This window comes from Notolepis coatsorum (assembly GCF_963971535.1).
Source record: "Notolepis coatsorum genome assembly, chromosome: 8".
NCBI classification, from domain to species: Eukaryota; Metazoa; Chordata; class Actinopteri; order Aulopiformes; family Paralepididae; genus Notolepis; species Notolepis coatsorum.
The window spans coordinates 143,817,409-143,840,261 of record NC_140172.1 but is presented as its reverse complement, the minus strand read 5'-3'; the positions used below and the strand labels follow the sequence as shown (position 1 = coordinate 143,840,261).

General features: G+C 40.0%; 1 protein-coding gene across 1 annotated transcript; it reads left to right on the top strand.

Moving 5' to 3' along the window:
* Window positions 1-3,985: 3,985 nt before the first annotated feature.
* LOC311233622 (uncharacterized protein) lies at window positions 3,986-21,014 on the top strand (the record flags this gene model as incomplete). Its single annotated transcript, XM_084320588.1, has 7 exons — window positions 3,986-4,071; window positions 4,187-4,305; window positions 4,425-4,637; window positions 4,743-4,932; window positions 18,676-18,806; window positions 19,116-19,295; window positions 20,988-21,014. Exons 1-7 carry the CDS (start codon window positions 4,062-4,064, stop codon window positions 21,012-21,014), a joined length of 870 nt encoding a protein of 289 aa, XP_084176714.1. The 5' UTR covers window positions 3,986-4,061.
* Between the last annotated feature and the right edge of the window lie 1,839 nt (window positions 21,015-22,853).

Below are 22,853 nucleotides of genomic sequence, written 5' to 3'. Positions count from 1 at the left end.
AACGAGTAAAACTGAGGCTGAAATGGCTGCTTCCTCATTTTACAGTAGGAGCGCTCTGATGGCTGGGCGCGCCGCGCAACAGACACGTGAATGAATGAATGAATGAATGAATGAAAACTTTATTTAACAGATTGCAGAATGGGTACAATACAGTACGGCTCAATACACACAATTGTTAAGGGGATGCAGACCAGAGAAATACGTTTGTCTTGTCTTGTTTGTCTAGACTCTAGACGTCATATTCTCTCCCGGCCGTATGTATATTTCTCTCCCACCCACCCACCCCCTCCTAATGTACAGTCTCCTCCCCATCATATACTCTGTCAGGATCTATGGGTAACAGTACTGTATATTTGAATATCGTATATGTCACAAATGTAACCATACTAAATACCTGTATGTCATGTATGTCCCTATGCCATAAATGTCATGATGTCTTGTATGTCATAAATGTCACTATGAATTGAAAATGGGGGACCCTGATGTAAACAAGACAAACGTCTTTCTCTGGTCTGCATCCCCTTATACAATTGTGTGTATTGAGCCGTACTGTATTGTACCCATTCTGCAATCTGTTCCCCATAGGCTATTTTCAATTTATTATTATTATTAAAAAAAATGTGGCACGTTTTTTTTTTTTTTGATTGGTCGACCAAAATCTCATTGGTCGACCAAAGAGCATTTCGACCAACAATCGACCAATCGACCAGCGGACTACAGCACTAGTAGCCAAGAGTAAAGACCCTAAACCTGTCAAAACAGCAGTCAAAGTGTATATTTTCAGCCCTACGTTTGTTTACCAATGATTTGAAGTGTTATAATACATATGAGTTTATAGAAATCTCAGCGCATTGAGATGGAAACCGTTGTATATAGATGCAAGGACATGGGGCAACCTAACTTGAGTGTAGTCTTTTGAAAGAAGAGACCCTGGGCTTTTGATGGGCTTTCAAATTTCATAAAACTACACTTCCCAGATTACGCCAGCCGCTGTCAATCATCTGACTTCCAGCGTGAACTTAAAAAAATGTTACGTTATTTCGGGATCATATCTTACGGGTCGAACAAACCTGAACATTATTGCCATAAAACAGAACGCAGTTAGTTTCTCTACCTTTTCTGTGAACGTCTAGCAAAAACAAACACGTTGTAATCTGATGAAAAATGGATTTACTGTACTTACAGTAGATTTCATTCACGGTTTTTGCTTTTCTGTCGGGGGTGCCTGGTGGTACTAAATCCAGATTGAACTGACACTGGGAATACATTCACTGAGGTCCATAGATGTCCCTAGATACCAAGAACATGCAAATATACCTTGTAAAAGTGGAGCAATCTTCCATTTACTTGGGTATGCATGTCTTTTTCACCTCATCAGTTTGCAGGTCTGGTTATATACTGTAGTTACTGAAACTGAGTGAATATGGCACCGCCCCACCTAGAAAGATGTTCACCAGCCGCCACTGATCTTGACTTCATATGTGACTCGCCGTGACCAAACCCGATTTGATCCGCAAAGGGGGAGGTGCTCTGAAATGAACTTAATGTCTTGCTGTCCAGAAAATCCCAAAAATCGAAATCTTGATTTTTTTTTACATATTTGAATTGTCATTAATCTGTTCCATTATTTGCCCTTAGTTGCAAACTTAAATACAACTTGTAAATGAGGTAATTATTGCTATAATAGTTCCACAAATTTTCTTTCAATTGAGGATAAAAAACTACACGAGCAGGCTTGGGCCTGTCCACAGGGGCCAAGTACATGTACTTAATAGGTGTTAACACACAGACGTCATTATTTAGCTCTCCTTTCTCAGAGAGAGAATAACACACTATTAATACACTATCTTAATGTTATAAGTTATAAGCAACGTAACGCAGTGTCTAAAAAAAAGATTAAAAAAAAGAGGCCTTCACCGTTATAAAACGCATGTTTTAACTTAATTAAAAACCATTAAAAACAGTTAGAATTTTATGAGCGAACGAATTTCGTTAGGGTGCATTTTTTCCAACCTAATGGGTAAATACATCTAAATAACACTGTTGAAAGCTTGGCTGTGTCGACGTTACAAAATGTTACAATCGCGCGATGCTGCTGCTGCTGCTGCTGCTGCTTGGTGCTTGGTGTGCAGCGCGAGGCGTTAACCCTTTCACTGCCACACTACAGAAGCGCATAACGCTTCGCCTCAAAGCCGTTTCTGGCCGAATTAGTCATGGAATCTTAATTTTTTTTAAATTCTTATTCGGAGGTATTTCGTCGCGATTTCATAATTTGTAATGTGGCAGCGAAATGTGTAGAAATATGGTAAAAAAAAATATTTATCAGTTTTTTTATCCATCACTACCACACTACAGAAGGTTAACCTTTCACTACCACACTACAGAAGGTTAACCTAGTTGTTGTGTCTTTCACTACCACACTACATGTATTTACATCTAAATGCTTATTGGTCAGGCGGTGACGTCATTAAGTTGATGCCATTGATGGATGAGTATTAAACAGAGAGCAGGGCAGTGCATGTTTGCCAGTCACCATGGAACCCACAGCGAGGGCAGTTGCCGAGGCATTAAACCGGTTTGCTCACTTCGGAGCACACTGTGTTGAAGATGAACGCGCTTTAGGAACATTCATCACGGATTTCTTTGTGCAGAAGAAAAATCCAAAAAGAAACTCAGATTCTGGTTCAGAAGAAGAAGACAATTGTGACGAGTTAGAGGCAGATGATGGTGATGGTGGTGATGGTGACAACACTAACGGATTTGAAGACGAGGCAGAGCCAGATGGTGGTGATGGTGACAACACTAACGGATTTGAAGACGAGGCAGAGCCAGATGATGGTGACAACACACCTAACGGATTTGGAGACAAGGTAGAACACGTAATGTGCTTTGTGGAAGTTGAATCTGACGAGAGCCACGAACGCCAAATGGAAAGACTTTTGCGATTTACTTGTAAATGCGTCCAGGGTGATAAAGAAAATGACATTCTTAATCGGCGGTCATGTATCACAAAATTGGACCGTGATGAAGTTTACACAAGGCGTTTTGAGATAGCGGCTCTCGAAGAGGATCATAAAGACTTGATTATTATGGCACAGCTCCAGGCTTTTGGTCGAAAGTCAGAATGGACTATCGGAAATAAATCGATTTCCAAAAAAAGACAACGTGCTTACACAAACTATTTCTTCGGGGCGATACAAATCTGCCGTGAAGCTTTCCTCTTCATCCACGGGTAAGTTATTATTATTGTCTATTTAAAACTAATATAGTACATCATGCCTTTTTTTTTTTTAAATGATAATAAAATCTTGAAACTTGATTAGTCTTGTTTATTATCAGGGTCCCCCATTTTATTAAAACTAATTATAGTACATTATAGTAGAGTATAGTAGCATAGTATAGTATAAAGTATAGCAGATAGTATAGACCAAAGACACTATTTGTGTCTTTTGATTTGTCCCACAATTACAATAACTATCTCTCTCTGTCTCCACAATCATGTAGACTGGGTGTGGTACAGACAGGTACCGGTACTTGTGATGATGATGATGATGATTGATGATGATGATCTAACTATCTCTCTCTGTCTCCACAATCATGTAGACTGGGTGTGGTACAGACAGGTACCGGTACTTGTGATGATGATGATTGATGATGATGATGATCTAACTATCTCTGTCTCTGTCTCCACAATCATGTAGACTGGGTGTGGTACAGACAGGTACCGGTACTTGTGGTGATGATGATGATCTAACTATCTCTCTCTCTGTCTCCCCCCCCCCTCTTCTCTCCCAAGAATAGGTAAGGATCGCTTGATTGCAATAAGCAAACACATGTCAGAAAATGGCATGTGTCTTCGCACAAAGAAGCGATCGCCACGCAACAACAAGCATTGCATAAAATATGAAGATATCGAAAAAGTAGTTCAATTTGTGTTGAATTATGCAGAAGATCATGCTGTTCACCTCCCTGGACGCCAGGCACACCAAAAGAACTTTACCGGTCAGCTGTTACCATCTTTCGTCACGAAGGCATCTGTGTGGCGTTTATATACCAAGGCAATGCCAGTTGGTAGGTGTAAGCAAATCTTTGTCAAAGAAATAGGTCAAATAGGTCTTTGTCAAATAAAAACAAAGCTTGAAAATGAATGACATTGTGCTAACATGTGTTCTTATTAATCTTTCAGACCAGCGAGCAGTGGGCCTGTCCACATTTAAGTCCCTCTGGAGGCAATTACTGAGTCATATCACAGCAATCAAACCAATGTCTGATCTTTGCTGGGTGTGTCAGAAGAACAATTATCTGGTTAGTGAACATCACAGTGTTATGAACTTTGAACTGCAACTTCTGTATGAAAAGTGTTATACAAATACAGTTTATTATTATTAATATTAATCATCATTTACTTAACTTTTTTTTTTCAGATTTTCAAAAGTGCCAATCTGCCAGAGGCTGAGAAGTCTGCAAAGCTGAAGCAGCAGGAACAACATCTGGAGCATGTAACCTCCGAGCGGGCTGCCTACAACGCCATGCTTAAAGCCGCCAAGGAGATCGGTGATGGTCTTTCTCTGGGTGGTCATGTGCCACCGGCAAGCAAGCCCTTGACAATGCATTACAGTTTCGACTACGCTCAAAAGGTGACTACATACCAAGCCCTCTTTCACAACATCATGTTATAATTGTTATAACTACTGCATTGCTCCCTTTTTTTTCTTTCTAAAATCCTTATTCATTTATTGCAGGTGCACTACCCATCAGACCCCCTTCAGCCAGGGCCCATGTACTTCTTGGCTCCACGCAAGTGCAGCATATTCGGTGTTTGCTGTGAGGCGATTCCACGGCAAGTCAACTATTTGGTGGATGAGGGGATGGAGTCCAGCAAAGGTAGCAACGCCGTCATAAGCTACCTGCACCACTTCTTCAAAGACCATGGTCTTGGGGAGACAGATGTTGACCTTCACTGTGACAACTGCAGTGGCCAAAACAAGAACAAGTACATGTTGTGGTACTTAGCGTGGCGAGCGCTACATGGTCTTCACCATCGTGTCAATCTCCACCTGCTGATTGTAGGCCACACAAAGTTTTCCCCGGACTGTTTCTTTGGGCTTCTCAAGCAGCGTTTCAGAAAGACCAAGGTGAACACTCTTGATGAGATTGCAGCAGTCGTAAGGGACAGCTCAGTGGCTGGAATCAACATACCACAGCTAGTGGGAAAGGAAGATGGCACTGTAATCGTGCAGTCCTACAACTGGCAGGAACATCTGGGGCCTTACTTCAAGCCACTGCCACAGATCAAGCAGTACCAGCACTTTAGGTGGGTGTGGCCACTGTGTGTTGTGTATTTACTGTAATTAATTATTCACACTTTAGTGCAAAGAATGTCATTGGCAAATGATACAAATGCATTGATATTGTTATGTGCCCTGTACTAACGTTTCACTTTATTATTGCAGCTTTGATTCCAAGGAACCTGGTGTGGTTGTGGCAAATATGTCTATTGATGGCGCTGAAACCAGATTCCAGCTGCTCCGTGACGTCCGTGTCCTGCCGCCTATAGATGGACTTCCTGTGCTGCCACCACCGGGACTGGACTCTGCAAGACAACACTATCTGTTCCACAAGATCAGAGAGTTCTGTGATGAGGAAGCCCAGGACATAACATGCCCAGCACCACCAGCCAAAATATCCAGCGGCGGTTCAAAAAGACCACGGTGATCATCTGGAGAGGCCATCAGAACATTGAACATTGACTTTAGCATGTCTATTTTTATCTCGTGTTATTTTAAATGCTAATAAAATCTTGAAACTTGATTTTGTCTCTTGTTTATTATCAGGGTCCCTTTCACTACCACACTACAGAAGGTTAACCTTTCACTACCACACTACAGAAGGTTAACCTTTCACTACCACACTACAGAAGGTTAACCTTTCACTACCACACCACAGAAGGTTAACCTTTCACTACCACACTACAGAAGGTTAACCTTTCACTACCACACTACAGAAGGTTAACCTTTCACTACCACACTACAGAAGGTTAACCTTTCACTACCACACTACAGAAGGTTAACCTTTCACTACCACACTACAGAAGGTTAACCTTTCACTACCACACTACAGAAGGTTAACCCTTTCACTACCACACCACAGAAGGTTAACCTTTCACTACCACACTACAGAAGGTTAACCTTTCACTACCACACTACAGAAGGTTAACCTTTCACTACCACACTACAGAAGGTTAACCCTTTCACTACCACACTACAGAAGGTTAACCTTTCACTACCACACTACAGAAGGTTAACCTTTCACTACCACACTACAGAAGGTTAACCTTTCACTACCACACTACAGAAGGTTAACCCTTTCACTACCACACTACAGAAGGTTAACCTTTCACTACCACACTACAGAAGGTTAACCTAGTTGTTGTGTCTTTCACTACCACACTACATGTATTTACATCTAAATGCTTCTGGAGAGGCCATCAGAACATTGAACATTGACTTTAGCATGTCTATTTTTATCTCGTGTTATTTTAAATGCTAATAAAATCTTGAAACTTGATTTGTTTCTTGTTTATTATCAGGGTCCCTTTCACTACCACTACCAGTCACCAGACTCATTGTAATAACAAAGAGCCTCAGACTGGAAAGCTGCCAGGTGTTAATTGCCCTAGAGAGAGGGGGGCCATGGATTACAATGACTTCTGGGTAGTGTTGTAGTTGTTTCACTATTGTCACCGAATAGCCTGCTCGTCTCTTGAAGGCTATTATCTCTGAATACGTTTTGTGATAATCACCATGAATCATAGGAAGTAGCTTGCAAAGTATCCCACCAAAATGTTCAAGTGATGGCTTATTTTGAAGGTATGAATCTGTACTTTCATAATATGTAAAAAAAAAAAAAAAAAAAAAAAAAAAATGAAGATCCCTCAACATGACCCTGAAGTCCATACCTGGTCACATATTTCAAAAATATCATGTTCCAAAGCATTATTGAGCAAAAGCTTAACTATTTTCACAAATTATGACCACTCAATAATAGTTTCATACAGGCTAAAACACTGAAGCACACATTTGATTTAACAGAACCGGACCACCTGCTATCAGAAGGCCTTGTTGAGTCATGGTGTCCTACTCAATCAACCCTGCACCACCAGCGGCCAGTCTGTTGTTATTTCATCATGTATTTTCTTTGTTGAACCAGACCAGGCTTTAGCGCCACTATTTTCACCTTTGTTAACTACCAGGAAAGGCCCAAGAGAACGTATTGTATTGTTGTTGAAATCTAGTAATCCATGCATGACATATTTTTTCAGAGAATGTCTTAGTTACATCAAGATTGTGCCATGAAGGCAGTGTTATGTTTATATGTGATGTATTTACAATGATGACATGTCTCTGCATATATAGACTAATAGTGCTGAGTGGAATATATTGGAGCACATAATCCTCTCAAAGTAACTCTGAAGTAACATGTTTATGCATTCAAGATATATCTATTTTAATGGCTCTATCTTACCATACAGTAAATCTATTATATTTTTACAATATATTTCACATTCTGTTTATAGTGAAGACATTAAACAATAAATATACATTTGTATTCTCATCATTGTGCAGTCCTTGAATATATAGGTACTAATCGTGTAGTTCCACTTAGATGGAAACTGAAGAATTGTAGGGTTTTTCTCTGTGATTATAGCAGGATAGTAAATTATGTCAGGACACCTTTAGATTGGTGTCTGTAGCAGATGTTTTGTGGTGTTTGAAGCTCTGATCTCTCCCTCCTACGCAAGGCTAGGGCCCGAGGTCAGGTTACCAAGGCAACCTGACCTGAGATGCCTGAAGAAGATGGAGTCTGGTAGAGAAAACAACATTGACAGATTTACAGGGAATGACTGGCACCTCCAAGGATGGCCTGCATTCCTTTCATCTAGGCCAGTTCTTTGTCTCAGCGGAGAGAGAACAGAGTGAGGAGTCATTATAATCAGTATCTCGAGCACGATTTTTAAGCGCCCTTTTCGGGCGGGGGGCCCCTTTTTTATGCTTTTTGGGGGGTTTTGGTGATCAAATATTGAATATTGAACTATAATAATCAGTGCAGGAGGTCACTTATCCTTGAAAGACACTTTTATCACTGACTTAAAAGGCCCATACATCTCCATAAATGTTCAGGGGGGAGGGAATAAGTGCTTACCCTACAGACTCCAAGAAGTGCTGTATATTCTGTATTGTTTAATATAAATGCATTTTTTATTCCAATCCCGATTTGTATTTGAGATTCCCAAATCCCATCGGACTTGACTTCTTTGTGTCCCTCAATGAGTGTAATACCAGCATTCAACAGCGGTTTCTATCATGATCATCATCACCACCCACGCTATGCATAAAATATATAGGTCCGCGGAGAGGCATGCTGAGGAGGCCGTGCAAACTGCAATGGAATATGGGGCATCTCTCTCTCTTTACCTAATATTTTTATTCTATCCTGAAATTTTTCAGTTGGAAGGGCAGTCTATATGCGTAACAGTAAAAAAAAAAAAAAAAAAAAAAAAAAATTCAAAAAGGGCACTTTTTTGATGAGGCTCAAAAAGGCAGGTGCTCAGGCACCCCTTGGCCTCTATGTGTGCACGTGCCTGCCCGACACCATGGACAGATTAGGGCTCGGGAATTTATTTTATGGATAGATAGGGTTCGGGTAGGGCTCTGGCTCCTTTTATTTGTCTCGCTTCATTTTACTCGCGCGAGTCAAGCTAGACCGTTGAGAGCGTGCATGTCGGACATGGAGAAGCTGCCTTTGCTAGCTAGACTCATGTGCTATGTGTTGAGTTGAGACCCGCAAGCAGCAGCTCGAGCGAGCGATATTTCAGCACCGCAGGGAGAGCGCTGCAGGAGAGGAGAACAGCGCGGAAGCCATCAGCGGTGGGTGCCATTATTTTCCTTCACAGCGCCCACGAATGAACAGCAGAGTGGAATAAACTGTAAAAAGTGTTGCATGATTGTTCTTGGATTGTGAGTTTTTTTTATATATATTTTTGCACAAATCTTACAAATATTCAAGAGACATCTTTCAACAGCATAAATATGCAAAATCCAAGATTTTTCTTTTTCGTATTGACATATAAAACATACAAAATACTTATACAGACATACCAAAAACAGACATGGAAATAAAAAAAAATACTTAAAAAAAAAACAGTACAAAATATATATTATGCATATATAACCAACACGTATACACGTTACATGAGGTCCAATTCTACCTGCGATGCGAGTACATGGTGCATTTCTATCGGGATGCCATCTTTCTCCATAGTGCATGTGAGAAAGTGTGTCTCAGATATATGTAAATGTGCGTGAGTGTGCGTCTCAGATATGTGTATGTGAGTATGTGCCTCTCATGTGTAAGTATGTGTGTGTGTCTCATATGTGTGTGTACGTCTCAGATATGTGAATGTGAATCTATATTTTTGTGTGTGTCTCGTACACATGTATGCGAGTGTCTCAGACGTGTATATAAATGTGTGTCTCAGCTATGTATGTGTGTGTGTCTCATATGCATGTGTATATCTCCGATATGTGTAAACGAGAGCGTATGCTTCAGATATGTGTGTAAGTATGTGTGTGTATGCATGCTTCCTATATGTGAGTGTGTCTCCGAAATGCGTATATGAGTGTATGTGTGCCTTAGATATGCACGTCTCAGCCATGCGCATGTGAGTGTGTGTAGCTCAGTTATGTGTACATAAGAGTGTGTGTGTCCTAGATATGCGTATGTGACTAGATATGCGTATGTGATAGAGCAAGTGGCTAGGCCATAGTTACACTATTCGGACATACAATATATGTATATACATACATAATACAAGATAAAATACAGGTACCATCAGGTCAGATCCTAATTTTCACATTAATCATCGATAATACTGAAACAACGCCTCAATCATTCATCACCAGAACGTTCAGTTAGATTAAAATGATCCCACACCTCAGCAAAGATATCTTCTCTCCCTGCAACTCTATATGTCACCCTTTCATATGATGTTGTCCAAAACATTAGTTCCATCCATTCCTTAAACGTAATATCAATGGGTGATTTCCAATGTCGTAAGGCGATTCTACATCCTGATATCATGGCCATTCTATACCACATTCCTTGGTATTTAGACAGTTTAATCTCTTTCGGTACTATACCCAATATGCATGCCGCTGGGGAGTTATTTACCTTTACATTCAGAAATTCACTTAGGAATATCACAATTTGATCCCACATTTTCAGAACTTTTTCACATTCATATAATAATAATAATAACTTTATTTGTATAGCACTTTTCATACAGAGATTGCAGTTCAAAGTGCTTCACAACAGTAAAAAATACAGGCATAAGCGAGCATAAAAAAGATAGACAGGTAGAATCACAGTGTTTCACATTAGGATCTAGCATCCCAATAGGCTCTCCGCTTACAGTTTTCAGTAACACAATAGTAAAAATAGTTTAAAATGATTCAGTTTAAAAATAGTCAAAAAATTATTAAATAGAACGGACATAAAAAATACAGGCATGAGCGAGCATAGCAAGATATGGCAAATCACAGTGTTTCACATTAGGATCTAGCATCCTAATAGGCTCTCTATTCAGTAATACTCCTGTAATTCATGAACACATAATCACAGTGTTTCACATTTGGATCTAGCAAATAATAAGAATAGTTTAAAATGATTCAGTTTAAAAATAGTCATCAGTAAGAAGTAAAAAGTGCAATAACCGACACATGAATTTGATAGGCAGTGTATAAGAGTAGGCAGGGTAAGAATAAATACAAGTTGTGTCAGGATATCCCTGATGTTTCCTCTTGCCACTAGGTGGTAGCAGATATCTATCAGTGAAATGCCTGAGCAAAGAGATTTTTAAGCTGTCTTTTAAAGATGTCTAGCGAGTTGGCTTCCCTGATGTTTTGGGGTAGTTTGTTCCATAGTTTTGGGGCATAGTTGATAAAGGCTGCATTACCGATCCTCTTTTGACTGCTTCTGGGAGCCTCTAGTAGTCCAGCAGCTGAGTGTTGGCGATGTAGCTAGGTCCCTGTCCATTTAGAGCTTTGTATGTAAGGAGAAGGACCTTAAAGTAAATTCTAAATGTTACAGGAAGCCAGTGTAAAGACTGGACTAATGTGCTCTCTCCTTTTGGTTCTAGTTAGCAGTCGGGCTGCAGAGTTTTGGATTAGCTGAAGCCTCTCTGTGGTTTTCTTAGGGAGACCCGTGAAAAGTGCATTACAGTAGTCTAACCGGCTAGATATGAATGCATGAATTAGCTTCTCAGCATCGTTCTGATTAATAAATGGTCGTACTTTTGCTATATTTCTGAGATGGAAGAACGATGTTTTCGTCACTTTGCTAATATGAGAATTGAAGTTCAGTTCTGAATCTATGATAACCCCAAGACTAGTGACCTCAGATTTGATCCAAGGGGTTAGTCCCCCCAGGTTCTTTATTAATGTTTCTTTTTTAGTTTTGGAGCCGATAATTAGAATTTCAGTTTTGTTCTCGTTTAGTTTCAGGAAGTTCTTACTCATCCATTTATTTATTGCCAGTAAGCAGTCTGTAATGGAGCTAATCGCTGTATCATTTGGTTCAGCAGATATGTACAGTTGTGTATCATCCGCATAGCTATGGAAATCTACATTATGTTCTCTGATGATATCACCCAGTGGTAACATGTAAAGGGAGAAGAGTAAAGGACCTAAGCAACTCCCTTGTGCAACTCCATAGTTGTTGTCGTATATATCAGACATGTGATCTCCTAGTTTAACATAGAATTTCCTCCCTCTGATGTATGTTTTAAACCAGCCCAGCACATGGTCTGAGAAACCGACATGGTTTTCAAGACGATCGATTAGAATATCGTGATCGATTGTATCAAATGCTGCACTGAGATCTAACAGGATAAGGATGGAGATCTTATTCTCGTCAGAGTTTAGTCTGAGGTCACTGATTATTTTGATGAGGGCAGTTTCAGTGCTATGATATTTTCTGAATCCTGACTGAAATTCTTCTAAGATGTTGTTTTCTTCAAGAAAGGAATTTATTTGAACTGAAACTATCTTTTCAAGTACTTTACTAATGAATGGTAGGTTGGATATTGGACGATAATTTGCCATTTCATTACTATCCAAGTTAGGTTTTTTTAGTAATGGCTTTACAACTGCTGTTTTAAAGGCATCCGGGAAAATACCAGTCCTAAGGGAAGTGTTTATGATATCTAGCACAGGGCTTGAAACACTATTAAATACCCGTTTGAAGAAAGCTGTAGGTATAGGGTCAATGTCTGAGGTGGAGGAGTTACATTCTGAGACAGTTTTGCAGAGTACATCTAATGTGATGCATGTGAAACTTCTCATGGATACATTGCACGGTTTGCCGCAATCAGCTTTATTTCCATCATGAGTAATGCTGGCCCTGATCAAGGTTATTTTGTTGTTAAAGAATAGTGCAAGTTCTTCACACTTAACCGTTGATGACTGAGGAGGTGTAGGGGCAGTGTTGAGTAGTACATTAATAGTGGAAAAGAGGATTCTGGAGTTTCCAGCATTTTCTGTAATGATTTTAGAGAAGTAATCTTTCCTTGCTAAGCGGATGGTTTTATTATAAGCAGTTAAAGCATCTTTGTATATATCACAGCATATGGTGGTTTTTGTTTTTCTCCATTTTCGCTCCGCTGCACGACATTTCCTTTTTTCTTCGTTGACCGTATTATAGTTTAACCAGGGCGAGGCTCTAGTTATAACAACATATAACAATGTAGTAGAGTACCTGTACCCTTCTCACATCTCCAGCAGATGTCACTGTTTCTTAGTTTTAGCCTGGCTAATTTACTAGGCGTCCAATAGCTTCTGTTTAAGACTTTGTAAAAGATAAGTTGTGACTGTGCCTCCAGAGAGAATTTACCCCATTTGGTCACTAGTTTATCCCATGTTTCTTCAGTAATATCCTCACGTACATCGTTCTCCCAGCTCAACCTCAGACCCGCCAATTTGGGTGCATTGTGTTCCCTGATGACATCGTAGAACCTTGAAGCACCTCCTTTTCTGCGCCAACCTTTATAAAATATTTCTTGAAATGCAGAAAACGGGTCACATTTTAATCCATCTACTGATGACGATATACAGTGTCTAATCTGCAAGAATCTATAGACGTTTTTATTTTCTATGCCAAAATCATTTTTAATATCCTCAAACGGTAATACCCCATCTTCCCCGGCTATATCACCTAGTACACAGGGATGCGGCAACTGGGGGGGAGTGTAACTGCAACTGCAAGGTTGTTTTGGCTTTTATTCCAAATTTGTAACCGAGGCTACTCATGTCACAGAGCAGAGCGGCACTGCAGATTTACCCTACTCTTGGAATTCATTGCCAGATCGTCATAGGGGCGCTGTCTCGATAATGCAGTGTTATTAACAGCGTGTAGCCGACGCATGAACCGGTTGGGATTCGAATAGACGCGGCCTGGAAGCGTCAACGCGGAACTGTAAATCCGTTGTAAAGAGGACCGGCCCCAATACCGGACCCTGTGGTACACCCTTAGACAATGGCAGGAAATCAGATTGAAAGTTACCTGAATTCACAGATTGACACCTTGAAGATAAATAGTCCTGAAACCAAGCACAAGCGGCTTTATCCAGGCCAATGCTAGCTAGACTATTCAAAAGCAAGTGATGGTCTACTGTATCAAACGCCTTTGAGAGGTCTACAAAGAGAACTGCACAATGCTTCCCATTGTCCAGGGCTGAAATAATGTCATTAGTGACCAAAGTAACAGCTGTAATAGTACTATGATTTGCTCTGAAACCTGATTGGTGAGTACTTAGCACTGAGCAACTTGAGAAAAAGGTTTTTAATTGGTTGTTTACCAAGGTCTCCAGTGCTTTGGCTAGGCATGATAGTTTGGAGATAGGACGATAGTTATCCATCTTATCACTATCCCCCCCTTTATGCAAGGGGAGCACCTTGGCAGATTTCCACACTTGCGGGACTATGCCAGATGCAATAGAAAGGTTAAAGATGTGTGACAATGGCTCACAAATGACAGGGGCTGCCAGTTTTATAAAAAAAAATAGTCTAAATTGTCCACACCAGTAGAACACTTAGAGTCTATGGATTGCAAGATATTGAGAGTTTCACTAGATGAAAATGGCTGGAAGGAAAATGTAGGTACACACGAGGCATGATCGAAGATTGGGCTAGGGTCAGAGTCAACATCCAGTGGAGCCAGCCCAGTAGACAACCTGTCAAATAAGGACCCAGCCTCAATGAAGTGTTTATTGAAAGCAAGACAAATTTCCTGAGGATCCGAGATTTTACAATCAGCCACATTAATACACAATGGCAATGTAGCAGGGTTATTTTTTGACAGGTTTACTGCACCCCAGAATTTAGCTGGGTTAGAGTAGGAATTCGAGACTAAGTCTAAAAAGTAATCAGATTTAGCCTTCCTCACAGCTGCAGTAGTTCTATTTCTAAGTTGTCTGAAGGAAAGCCAGTCTTGCGTATCCCCAGTGCGTCTAGCACGTGACCACCAGGGGCGTTTTTAGGGTTAGAAAACATTGGGGGCTTCAGCCCAGGGGGGTGGAGGGGGGGGTCACCCCCCCCCTTTTTTTTTTTTTTTTTTAAGCACAGAAATACGCAATTTTAGATTAATTAGAGATGAATACTGAATAACTAGAATCATTAGAGGTTCTCAAAGTGAGGTCCAGGTCCATGAGAGGGATATGGGCAGTCCCTAGAAAATTCAAAGTTAACAGGACCAAATCATCAGTTTCTTATTTATTTATTTATTTAGCCAGATAAAACATTGATCTGGTCCAAGAAGCCCCAACAGGAGTACAAATATACATATATACACATATATATACATATAATATATATACATATACTGTACATACATACACATATACACCAATAACAAAATAAAAACACAGTTAATTGTAGATACACAATCAGGTTTAAGCACTATAAAAATGCAGCAGGTGAGTTCACCTGTCTTCAACCAAAATGGAAGGAGAGTGAAGTACTGTACACAGAGAACGTGAAAATATACAATACATTCACCAAACACTACACAAGACAACCAATGATGCAGACTGATGAAAATATACATTTTCTCCCATTTTCCCAAATCAGTCAACATGGAGAATCACAACAAAAAATTATCTTGCCAGATCCAGCTAGGCAAAGAGATAATGTCTAGTATTTTCTGTTTACATTTTTTCAAAAAAAAAAATTGTGTTACTGTAATTTTAACCTGTACTGGATACAGTATTTTATGTTTGTCTGATATTTGCTGAGCTTACAGTGTTATGCACATAGTAGCATGAAAACTGGGACATGTATTGTTGTGATTCTCCATGTTGAAATGTTGACTGATTTGGTTATATGGAGAGAAAATGTTATTTTTTTCATCAGTCTGCATCATTGATTTGGGTATATGTAGATAAATAAATTATATTTTCATCAGTCTACAGCATTGGTCTTGTGTAGTGTTTGGTGAATTTATTGTATATTTGCACATTATCTGCGTACTTCACTTACAGTACTCTAATCACTGAGAAGTAGAATTGCTAAATGTGTTTTAGGTTAAGCACAGCAGTGTGTGTAACTGGTTCAAACAGAATTAAGTCATTATGTAACGTGTGTTTCATATGGTAACAAAATTAGTGTATGGTTTTGACAAGTGTTTAATTTAGCAAAGGATCTGAGGTGTTCTGATAATTGTGTGTGTGGTTGTGCTAATTGTGTGTTTTGAAACACCGGGCCCCGTTTTCAAAATCATGCTTAGGCAATTGAAAAAAAACTATTGTGTGTTTCATTATATACATATGTTTCAGTCTTCTCATTAAAAAAAGATTCGATTTTTGGGTCTTTTCCTGCCTTTGGTCCGCTTTGCATTCACATCTCAAATGAACCGCAGCAGGGTTCACTTGCAAGAGTGAATGAGCTTTCACACCACCCCAAACCAACCGGACTATCCGAGGTTCGATTAAAGCTTATTATAGGACACTGGACATGGGTATGGATGGCTCCAGGTGCTGCTGCGTTAAAGTGCACATCTTCAATATCTGTACTATTTAAAAGCACAGTGCAGGACACACTCAAAGGTTATCGCACATCAGAGATGGCAGTGGACATGTATGACAGGACAAAGGCCATATGTAATGGCCTTTGGATTGAGGAACATACTACCAGCCAAAGGAGGAAGCAGAAAAGGATGGACGAGTATGTAGTTGAGTCATCTTGTGGCACAAGCTCAGACCTCAGCTCAGGAGATCAGCTGAGACAGAGACTGTTCTATCCAGTCGTCGACAGAATGCTGCAAGAGCTTGAGAGCAGGTTCTCATGAGTTGGATAACAATTTATGAGAGGCATACAGGCATGTTATCCAGCCTCAGACCAGTTTCTCTCAGTGGAATTGCTGCAACCCCTCGCCACACATTACAATATCCAACTATTGCCAGAGGAGATCACAGTTGCAAAGTGTTTCCTGGTCAGGACAGGCAGAGATGCAGTCCCTACTATCCAAAGTGTCTTTTCCCTCCTGGATGATAATAATAATAATAATGCATTTGATTTATAAGGCGCCTTTCAGGACACTAAAAAAAAAGTCCACAAATCGGTGAATGAAAGAATTATAGGATCAAATGAAAACGACTTACTAAAAATGTTTAAAAGTACTAAAAACCAACAAAAAATACCAAACACTAACAAACATTCAGCACAGACAATGGGGATGCTGACATAAAAAAAAAAAAAAAAAAGTAAAAAAAAAAAGTAAAAAAAAAAATGTAAATTTTTTTTTTTTTTTTTTTTTTTTTTTTTTTAGATCCGGGGCTAGGAGAAAAACATCCGGGGCTAAAGCCCCGGAAGCCCAGGGCTAACGACGCCACTGGTGACCACGCAGAGTTCCGCTCAGAAAATAATGCTGACAGCTCACTTGAGAACCACAGTGCCACCCTATCCTTAATCCTAGTCCTTTTATAAGGAGCATGTTTATCTACAAAGCAATTAAATGTCTTTATAAAAGAATCCAGTGCAGTTTGCACATTATCAGACCCTGCTAAACATAGACTATTATTAGTAGCAATGTCCTCCAAAAAGGTTTGGGGGTTAAAGATTTTAAGATTTCTCCTTTGAACAATACGCGGTCTTGATTTCAGCAGCTTTGTGGATCTAACACAGACCGTAGGACAATGATCACTAATGCCTAAATCAAAAACACCACTAGCAGAGATCCTGTCACATCTGTTAGAAAATATCAAGTCAATGAGAGTGGATTTAGCATGATCTTTAGGGTTTGGTCTAGTGCTCTCAGTAATCAACTGAGTAAGGCAGAGGTTACCACTCACCTCCTTCAGGTAACTAGAAGCAGCATTTCGCCAGTCCAAGTTAAAAATCACCCAGCACTAGCATCATATAAATATATATATATGATATGTAACTATATATCCATATCTGTCTGAATATACCTGCATATAATCCTATATACCTACTTGTAGACCTGCATATTACCCATGCAACTCTCCATGATAGCATGTATAATAATGCTGTATATGTATATATATATATACACACATCTGTCTGTACATACCTGCATATAATCCTTTTTACATATCTATCTGTATATCCTTATACTCTTACTAGTTATTCTGCTGGGCAGTACGACTTCCTACCATAGTGTCTTTATACCTGTATCACTGTACATATTAATACTACAACTCTGTAGATACATCTGATTAGTACTATTACTCAGTAGTACTCATTTATATATTTTATGTCCAGTTTAAGCACCTGTACATTGTGATAAAAATTGTGTTGTATAATGACAAGAAATTTGAATCGAATCGAATCTAAAAGAAGGTCCAGGGTTTGAACCCTGACATGGGGAATTTCTGTGTTTGCGTGGGTTTCCTCTGGGTTTCCTCCCCACACCAAAAGAGATGCATGCTAGGTACACCCTTGATAAAGATACTGGCATTACAACTGGAGTAGGTCTCCGGCACTTGTGGCGGCCCACCGCTCGTTTCTGAAAAGTTCAGAGGTTTTAAAACGTAAAAAGTGCTCAGCAGCCGCACAAAAATGGCAGAATGCTGTGAATTTCTCTAGGTGGCTGCATATGCTCGCTCCTCATTGGTTGGGGGGCAGCGGTGGCCTAAAGGTTAGAAAAGCGGGTTTGTGACCAGAAGATCACCAGTTCAATCCCCTGGACCGGCAGGGAAAATCTGGGCGCAGAAATGAACACTCTCCCGTCCCTCAATACCAATTGCTGAAGTGCCCTTGAGCAAGTCACTTAACCCCCAACTGCTCCAGTGGAGTTGCTCAATGGCCGACAGTGTCAGACTGTGGTTGTACTGGACACCTCCCAGGTGTGAATGGAACTGTGTGAGTGTCAAGCAGGGCATTGCTGAAAAAGAGCATCCATGCTCCTTTCAAACGATTGAAAAAAGACGTGTGTTGTTCACTGAGTGTTTATTAACCATGGTGTTGCACCAGGTCGCTGCCAGGTGTGGATGTGTGTTAACTGGGAGTGTTTATTAACCATGGCATTGCTGAAAGAGGGCATACACGCTCAGCAAATCTACCCTGGGTAAAGGTTTGAAATCAGTTGTGTTTTATTTTCCAGGTGGACTGACTAAGGCAGACCGGGAGCTGATAGTTGTGGCCACCAGTATCTACAACAAGTGCCTCTACTGCGTGGTATCCCACAGTGCACTGCACCGCATCTACTCCAAGAAGCCCACTCTTGCTGACCAGGTATATGGCGGCATATCATCTTCAGGTCAATAATTTAGACTGAGATTAAAGTACAGATACCCCCAGTGCCCTTTCACATAATGGTTTGTCTACTTACAGTATTTGATGGGAAGCACCCTCAGCACTCACTCACGGGCTCGATCTCATTCCATTCACTACACCCTCACCCTATCCACTCTGTGCGTTCATGTGAAGTGTTGTCCATTGTGTGTTGCTGTCCTTTCCTATGGATGTGAATCCTAAGAAGAAGGTCTTTGCTTGTCTTCACCTGGTCTTACTCCAACTCTTCTCCCTGTCCCCTCCGCCCAGGTCATAGTGAACTATGATAACGCAGAGCTGTCTCCTCGGGAGTGGGCCATGCTGGACTACGCCATGGTCGTGTGTCGCAGTGACACCATCACGGAAGACCACTTCCTGGCCCTGGAGGAATCGGGCTTTGACCGCGAGGACGCCTGGGACATCGGCGCCATTGCTGCTTTCCTTTCTCTGGTCTGCATCCCCTTAACAATTGTGTGTATTGAGCCGTACTGTATTGTACCCATTCTGCAATCTGTTAAATAAAGTTTTCATTCATTCATATTCATTCATTCATTCATTCATTCATTCATTCATTCATTCATTCATTCATTCATTCATTCATTCATTCATTCATTCATTCATTTATTCATTCATTCATTCTGTAATCAGAGAGCCTATTGGGATGCTAGATCCTAATGTGAAACACTGTGATTTACCATACCTTGCTACCTGTCTATCTTTTTTATGCTCGCTTATGCCTGTATTTTTTACTGTTGTGAAGCACTTTGAACTGCAACCTCTGTATGAAAAGTGCTATACAAATAAAGTTATTATTATTATTATTATTATTATTATTATTATTATTATTATTATTATTATTATTATTATTATTATTATTATTATTATTATTATTATTATTATTATTATTATTCACACAATGGCAATGGTATGACAAGGTTTGGCACATGTTACCACGAGAGCAGGATATAATTTTTTATTTTTTATAAATCAACTCTGTAGATCATCCTCCATGTGTGTGTGGTTTTACAAAGTAAACAATGGGAAATAGGGGTGTAACGGTACACAAAAACCACGGTTCGGTATGTACCTCGGTTTTGAAGTTCGGTACGGGTTTTCGGTACAGTGGGGGAAAGTTTGGCTTTCCATCTTCCACTCAGGGGTGATGTAGTGTGCAATAACTAATTGTACTTGTAGGGCTGTCAACGAATATTCTATATCGAAATGAATAATCGACTTGTAAAAGAGAAAGCATTAAACAGATCATCTGTCTAAACCTCGTAACTCTATTTGCCCTCAAATCTGTGTTCATTTTTTATTTTGCATACTCATGTTCTGTGTCTTGATTCGTACTGTATTGTATTCTGCATCTGTTAATACAGTTTCAATCTGTAAGAGCCTCAAATTTCCATGTACATTTAATAAGTTGTCAGCCAGTTTCTAACCTGTAACATTCCTAAATTAAAGGCACAAGGGTAGATCAATGTCGTTGAAGTTATGTAGACGATCTTTCCATTCCTGGTAACTGTAATGCATTCTACATTGTTGGCAGTATTTATAGTATGTGGAATCTAGAGATGGAAATATGCAGCATTGCACTTGACATACAGTAATTTCTCACATGGTTGATTATCAAAACAATCGCTTATCAAACCCATTGTGTTTACTGATATATACCATATAAACCATTAAGAGTGGGTGTCAGACAAGAGGGAAGACTCAGGTTTTAAACTGTGCATACCAACAGAAGGTAAACATTACTTTGAACTGTACAGTAATCCAGAACTATTTCATTGCACTGTAAATAAACAGATTTTATAGTATGTCACATCATTCATGTCTTTCACATTCTACTAAAACTGAATCAAACCATAAACAAGGTGGCCTGTTGGGATGTTAGATCCTAATGTGAAAAACTGATTTTATATGTCAGGAGAAGACTGGTACTCATCAGCAGGTCCACAGACGGGCCTCCCATCTTCGTCTCCACAAAGTACTGGGGGGGGTCTACTGTATGTGAGACATATTTCCTTAGAGTGAAAGAAAAATTATATATGTGAACAAGTATGTTGTGTGCCAGGTTTATGTGCAGTCATGGTAAAGTGAGAGGTGACGGGTGGACCACCACTTATGTCATGTGTCCAGGCAGGCCTCAGGTACAAGTCATTTTAACTCCAGCAGCCCATTACGTACCAACCAGTTTCTTTTCCCATGAATCCCTGCACAGCCACAGACACTAAACCGAAAGAAGCTTTAGCTGTCATGACATAAAGATGCCAGACATCCATACATCTGCTTATAGATCTGTTTGATAATGTCTATCTCAGGAAAGGCTAAAGTAATCTTGTGTGCATTTAACATCCTGCTATCCTCAAATTTACTATTTACATTACATTTGGTTTCCTTGAGGTAAATGTCACCCCAGCTATTTAAACCTCTAGAAAATTATTAAAATTGTAACCAACGTTTGTGTCTGGGGTGCACGGGGTAAAACAATTAGATTTTAGAATATATCAGATAATGAAATTAAATGTTTATCATCAACTATCTAGTTAGTATTTATAGGTACATTGAGTCCATCCTCACCTCCATCAAACTATGGTACGCTGCAGCCAAGGACAAAGGCAGGCTGCAGCGTGTCATCCACTCTGCTGAGAAGGTGATCGGCTGCAATCTGCCATCTCTCCAGGACCTGTACGCCTCTCCAGAACTCTGAAGCGTGCAGGTAAGATTGTGGCCGACCCCTACCACCCCCGGTCACAACCTGTTTGAGTCACTCCCCTCTGGAAGGAGGCTGTGGTCCACCAGGGCCAAAACCTCACCCCACAAGAACAGTTTCTTCCCCTCTGCAGTGAGCCTCATCAACAAGACTCGGGACCCTCACTGACACCCCCCACTGTGTTACATTAACACACCCTACTGGACTATATACTTGCCCACTGCATTGTTACTCATTCTAATTAGTGTAATTTACCACATCTGCCCAGTTGTACAGCCCTGGCCTATTCCTATTATATTTGTATATATGTGCTATATTTAATTTAGTTTATATCCCATATAATTGTATTCAACCTCTTATTTACTGATTCTGATGTAACTCTAACCAGTTAATTAACAGTCTCTCCATCAATGTAACTCTAACCATATTTGCATATCTTGTATGTCACAAACTTAAATGTCCAAACCCAACCCCCTCCAATGCACAGTCCCCCCACCCAACCCCCTCCAATGTACAGTTTTCCCCACCTACCCAACCCCACCTACCCAACCTCTTCCAATGTACAGTTTCTTCCCCCTCAAATGTATACTCTCTTTTTAGACTATTTTTGTATCACAAACAGTGCTGTATATTTGTAGATCTGGTATGTCATAAATGTATAGATGTAGCAGTATTGTCTATCTGTATGTCATGTATGTCACAGTGGAGGTTATTGTATGACTACTACTGAGGCAGTACTTCACTCATAATTATTATTAATTTACATATATATATATATTCTTTTTATTTATTTTTTTATTATTATTATTATTATTTTTATTAGAAATGTTTTCCTCTGTAAAAAAGAAAATTCCAGTGAATTTCCCCCCCCCCCCCCCTCAAAAATGACCAAGTGACAGCTCTGAGCTCTCTGATCAGGCCTGCTCCCTTAACTGCAGTAATGGCGAGCTGTCAATCACTCAGTGCAAATAAACTGCACGGGCTGATTTTAGGAATATGATTATCCAATCAAAATAGGCTATTTGAGTAATCTAAGCCCCGCCTGTGCAGTTTTGCGCGCGCCATGCACGAACGGGGATTGAATGATTGACACTCTCAATGTTCTGACACTCAAATCAGAGAAGAGCTGCATGACTGTGATGATGTCACCAAGTTCTCCGGCTGTTTGATTGATTGATTGATTGATTGAAATTTGTATTAACAGATTGCACAGCTGTAACAACACAGTAGGCTAAATTAAACTTTGCGGCAACATTAGGACCGAAGTATAAACCAGCAACTGGGCAACATGA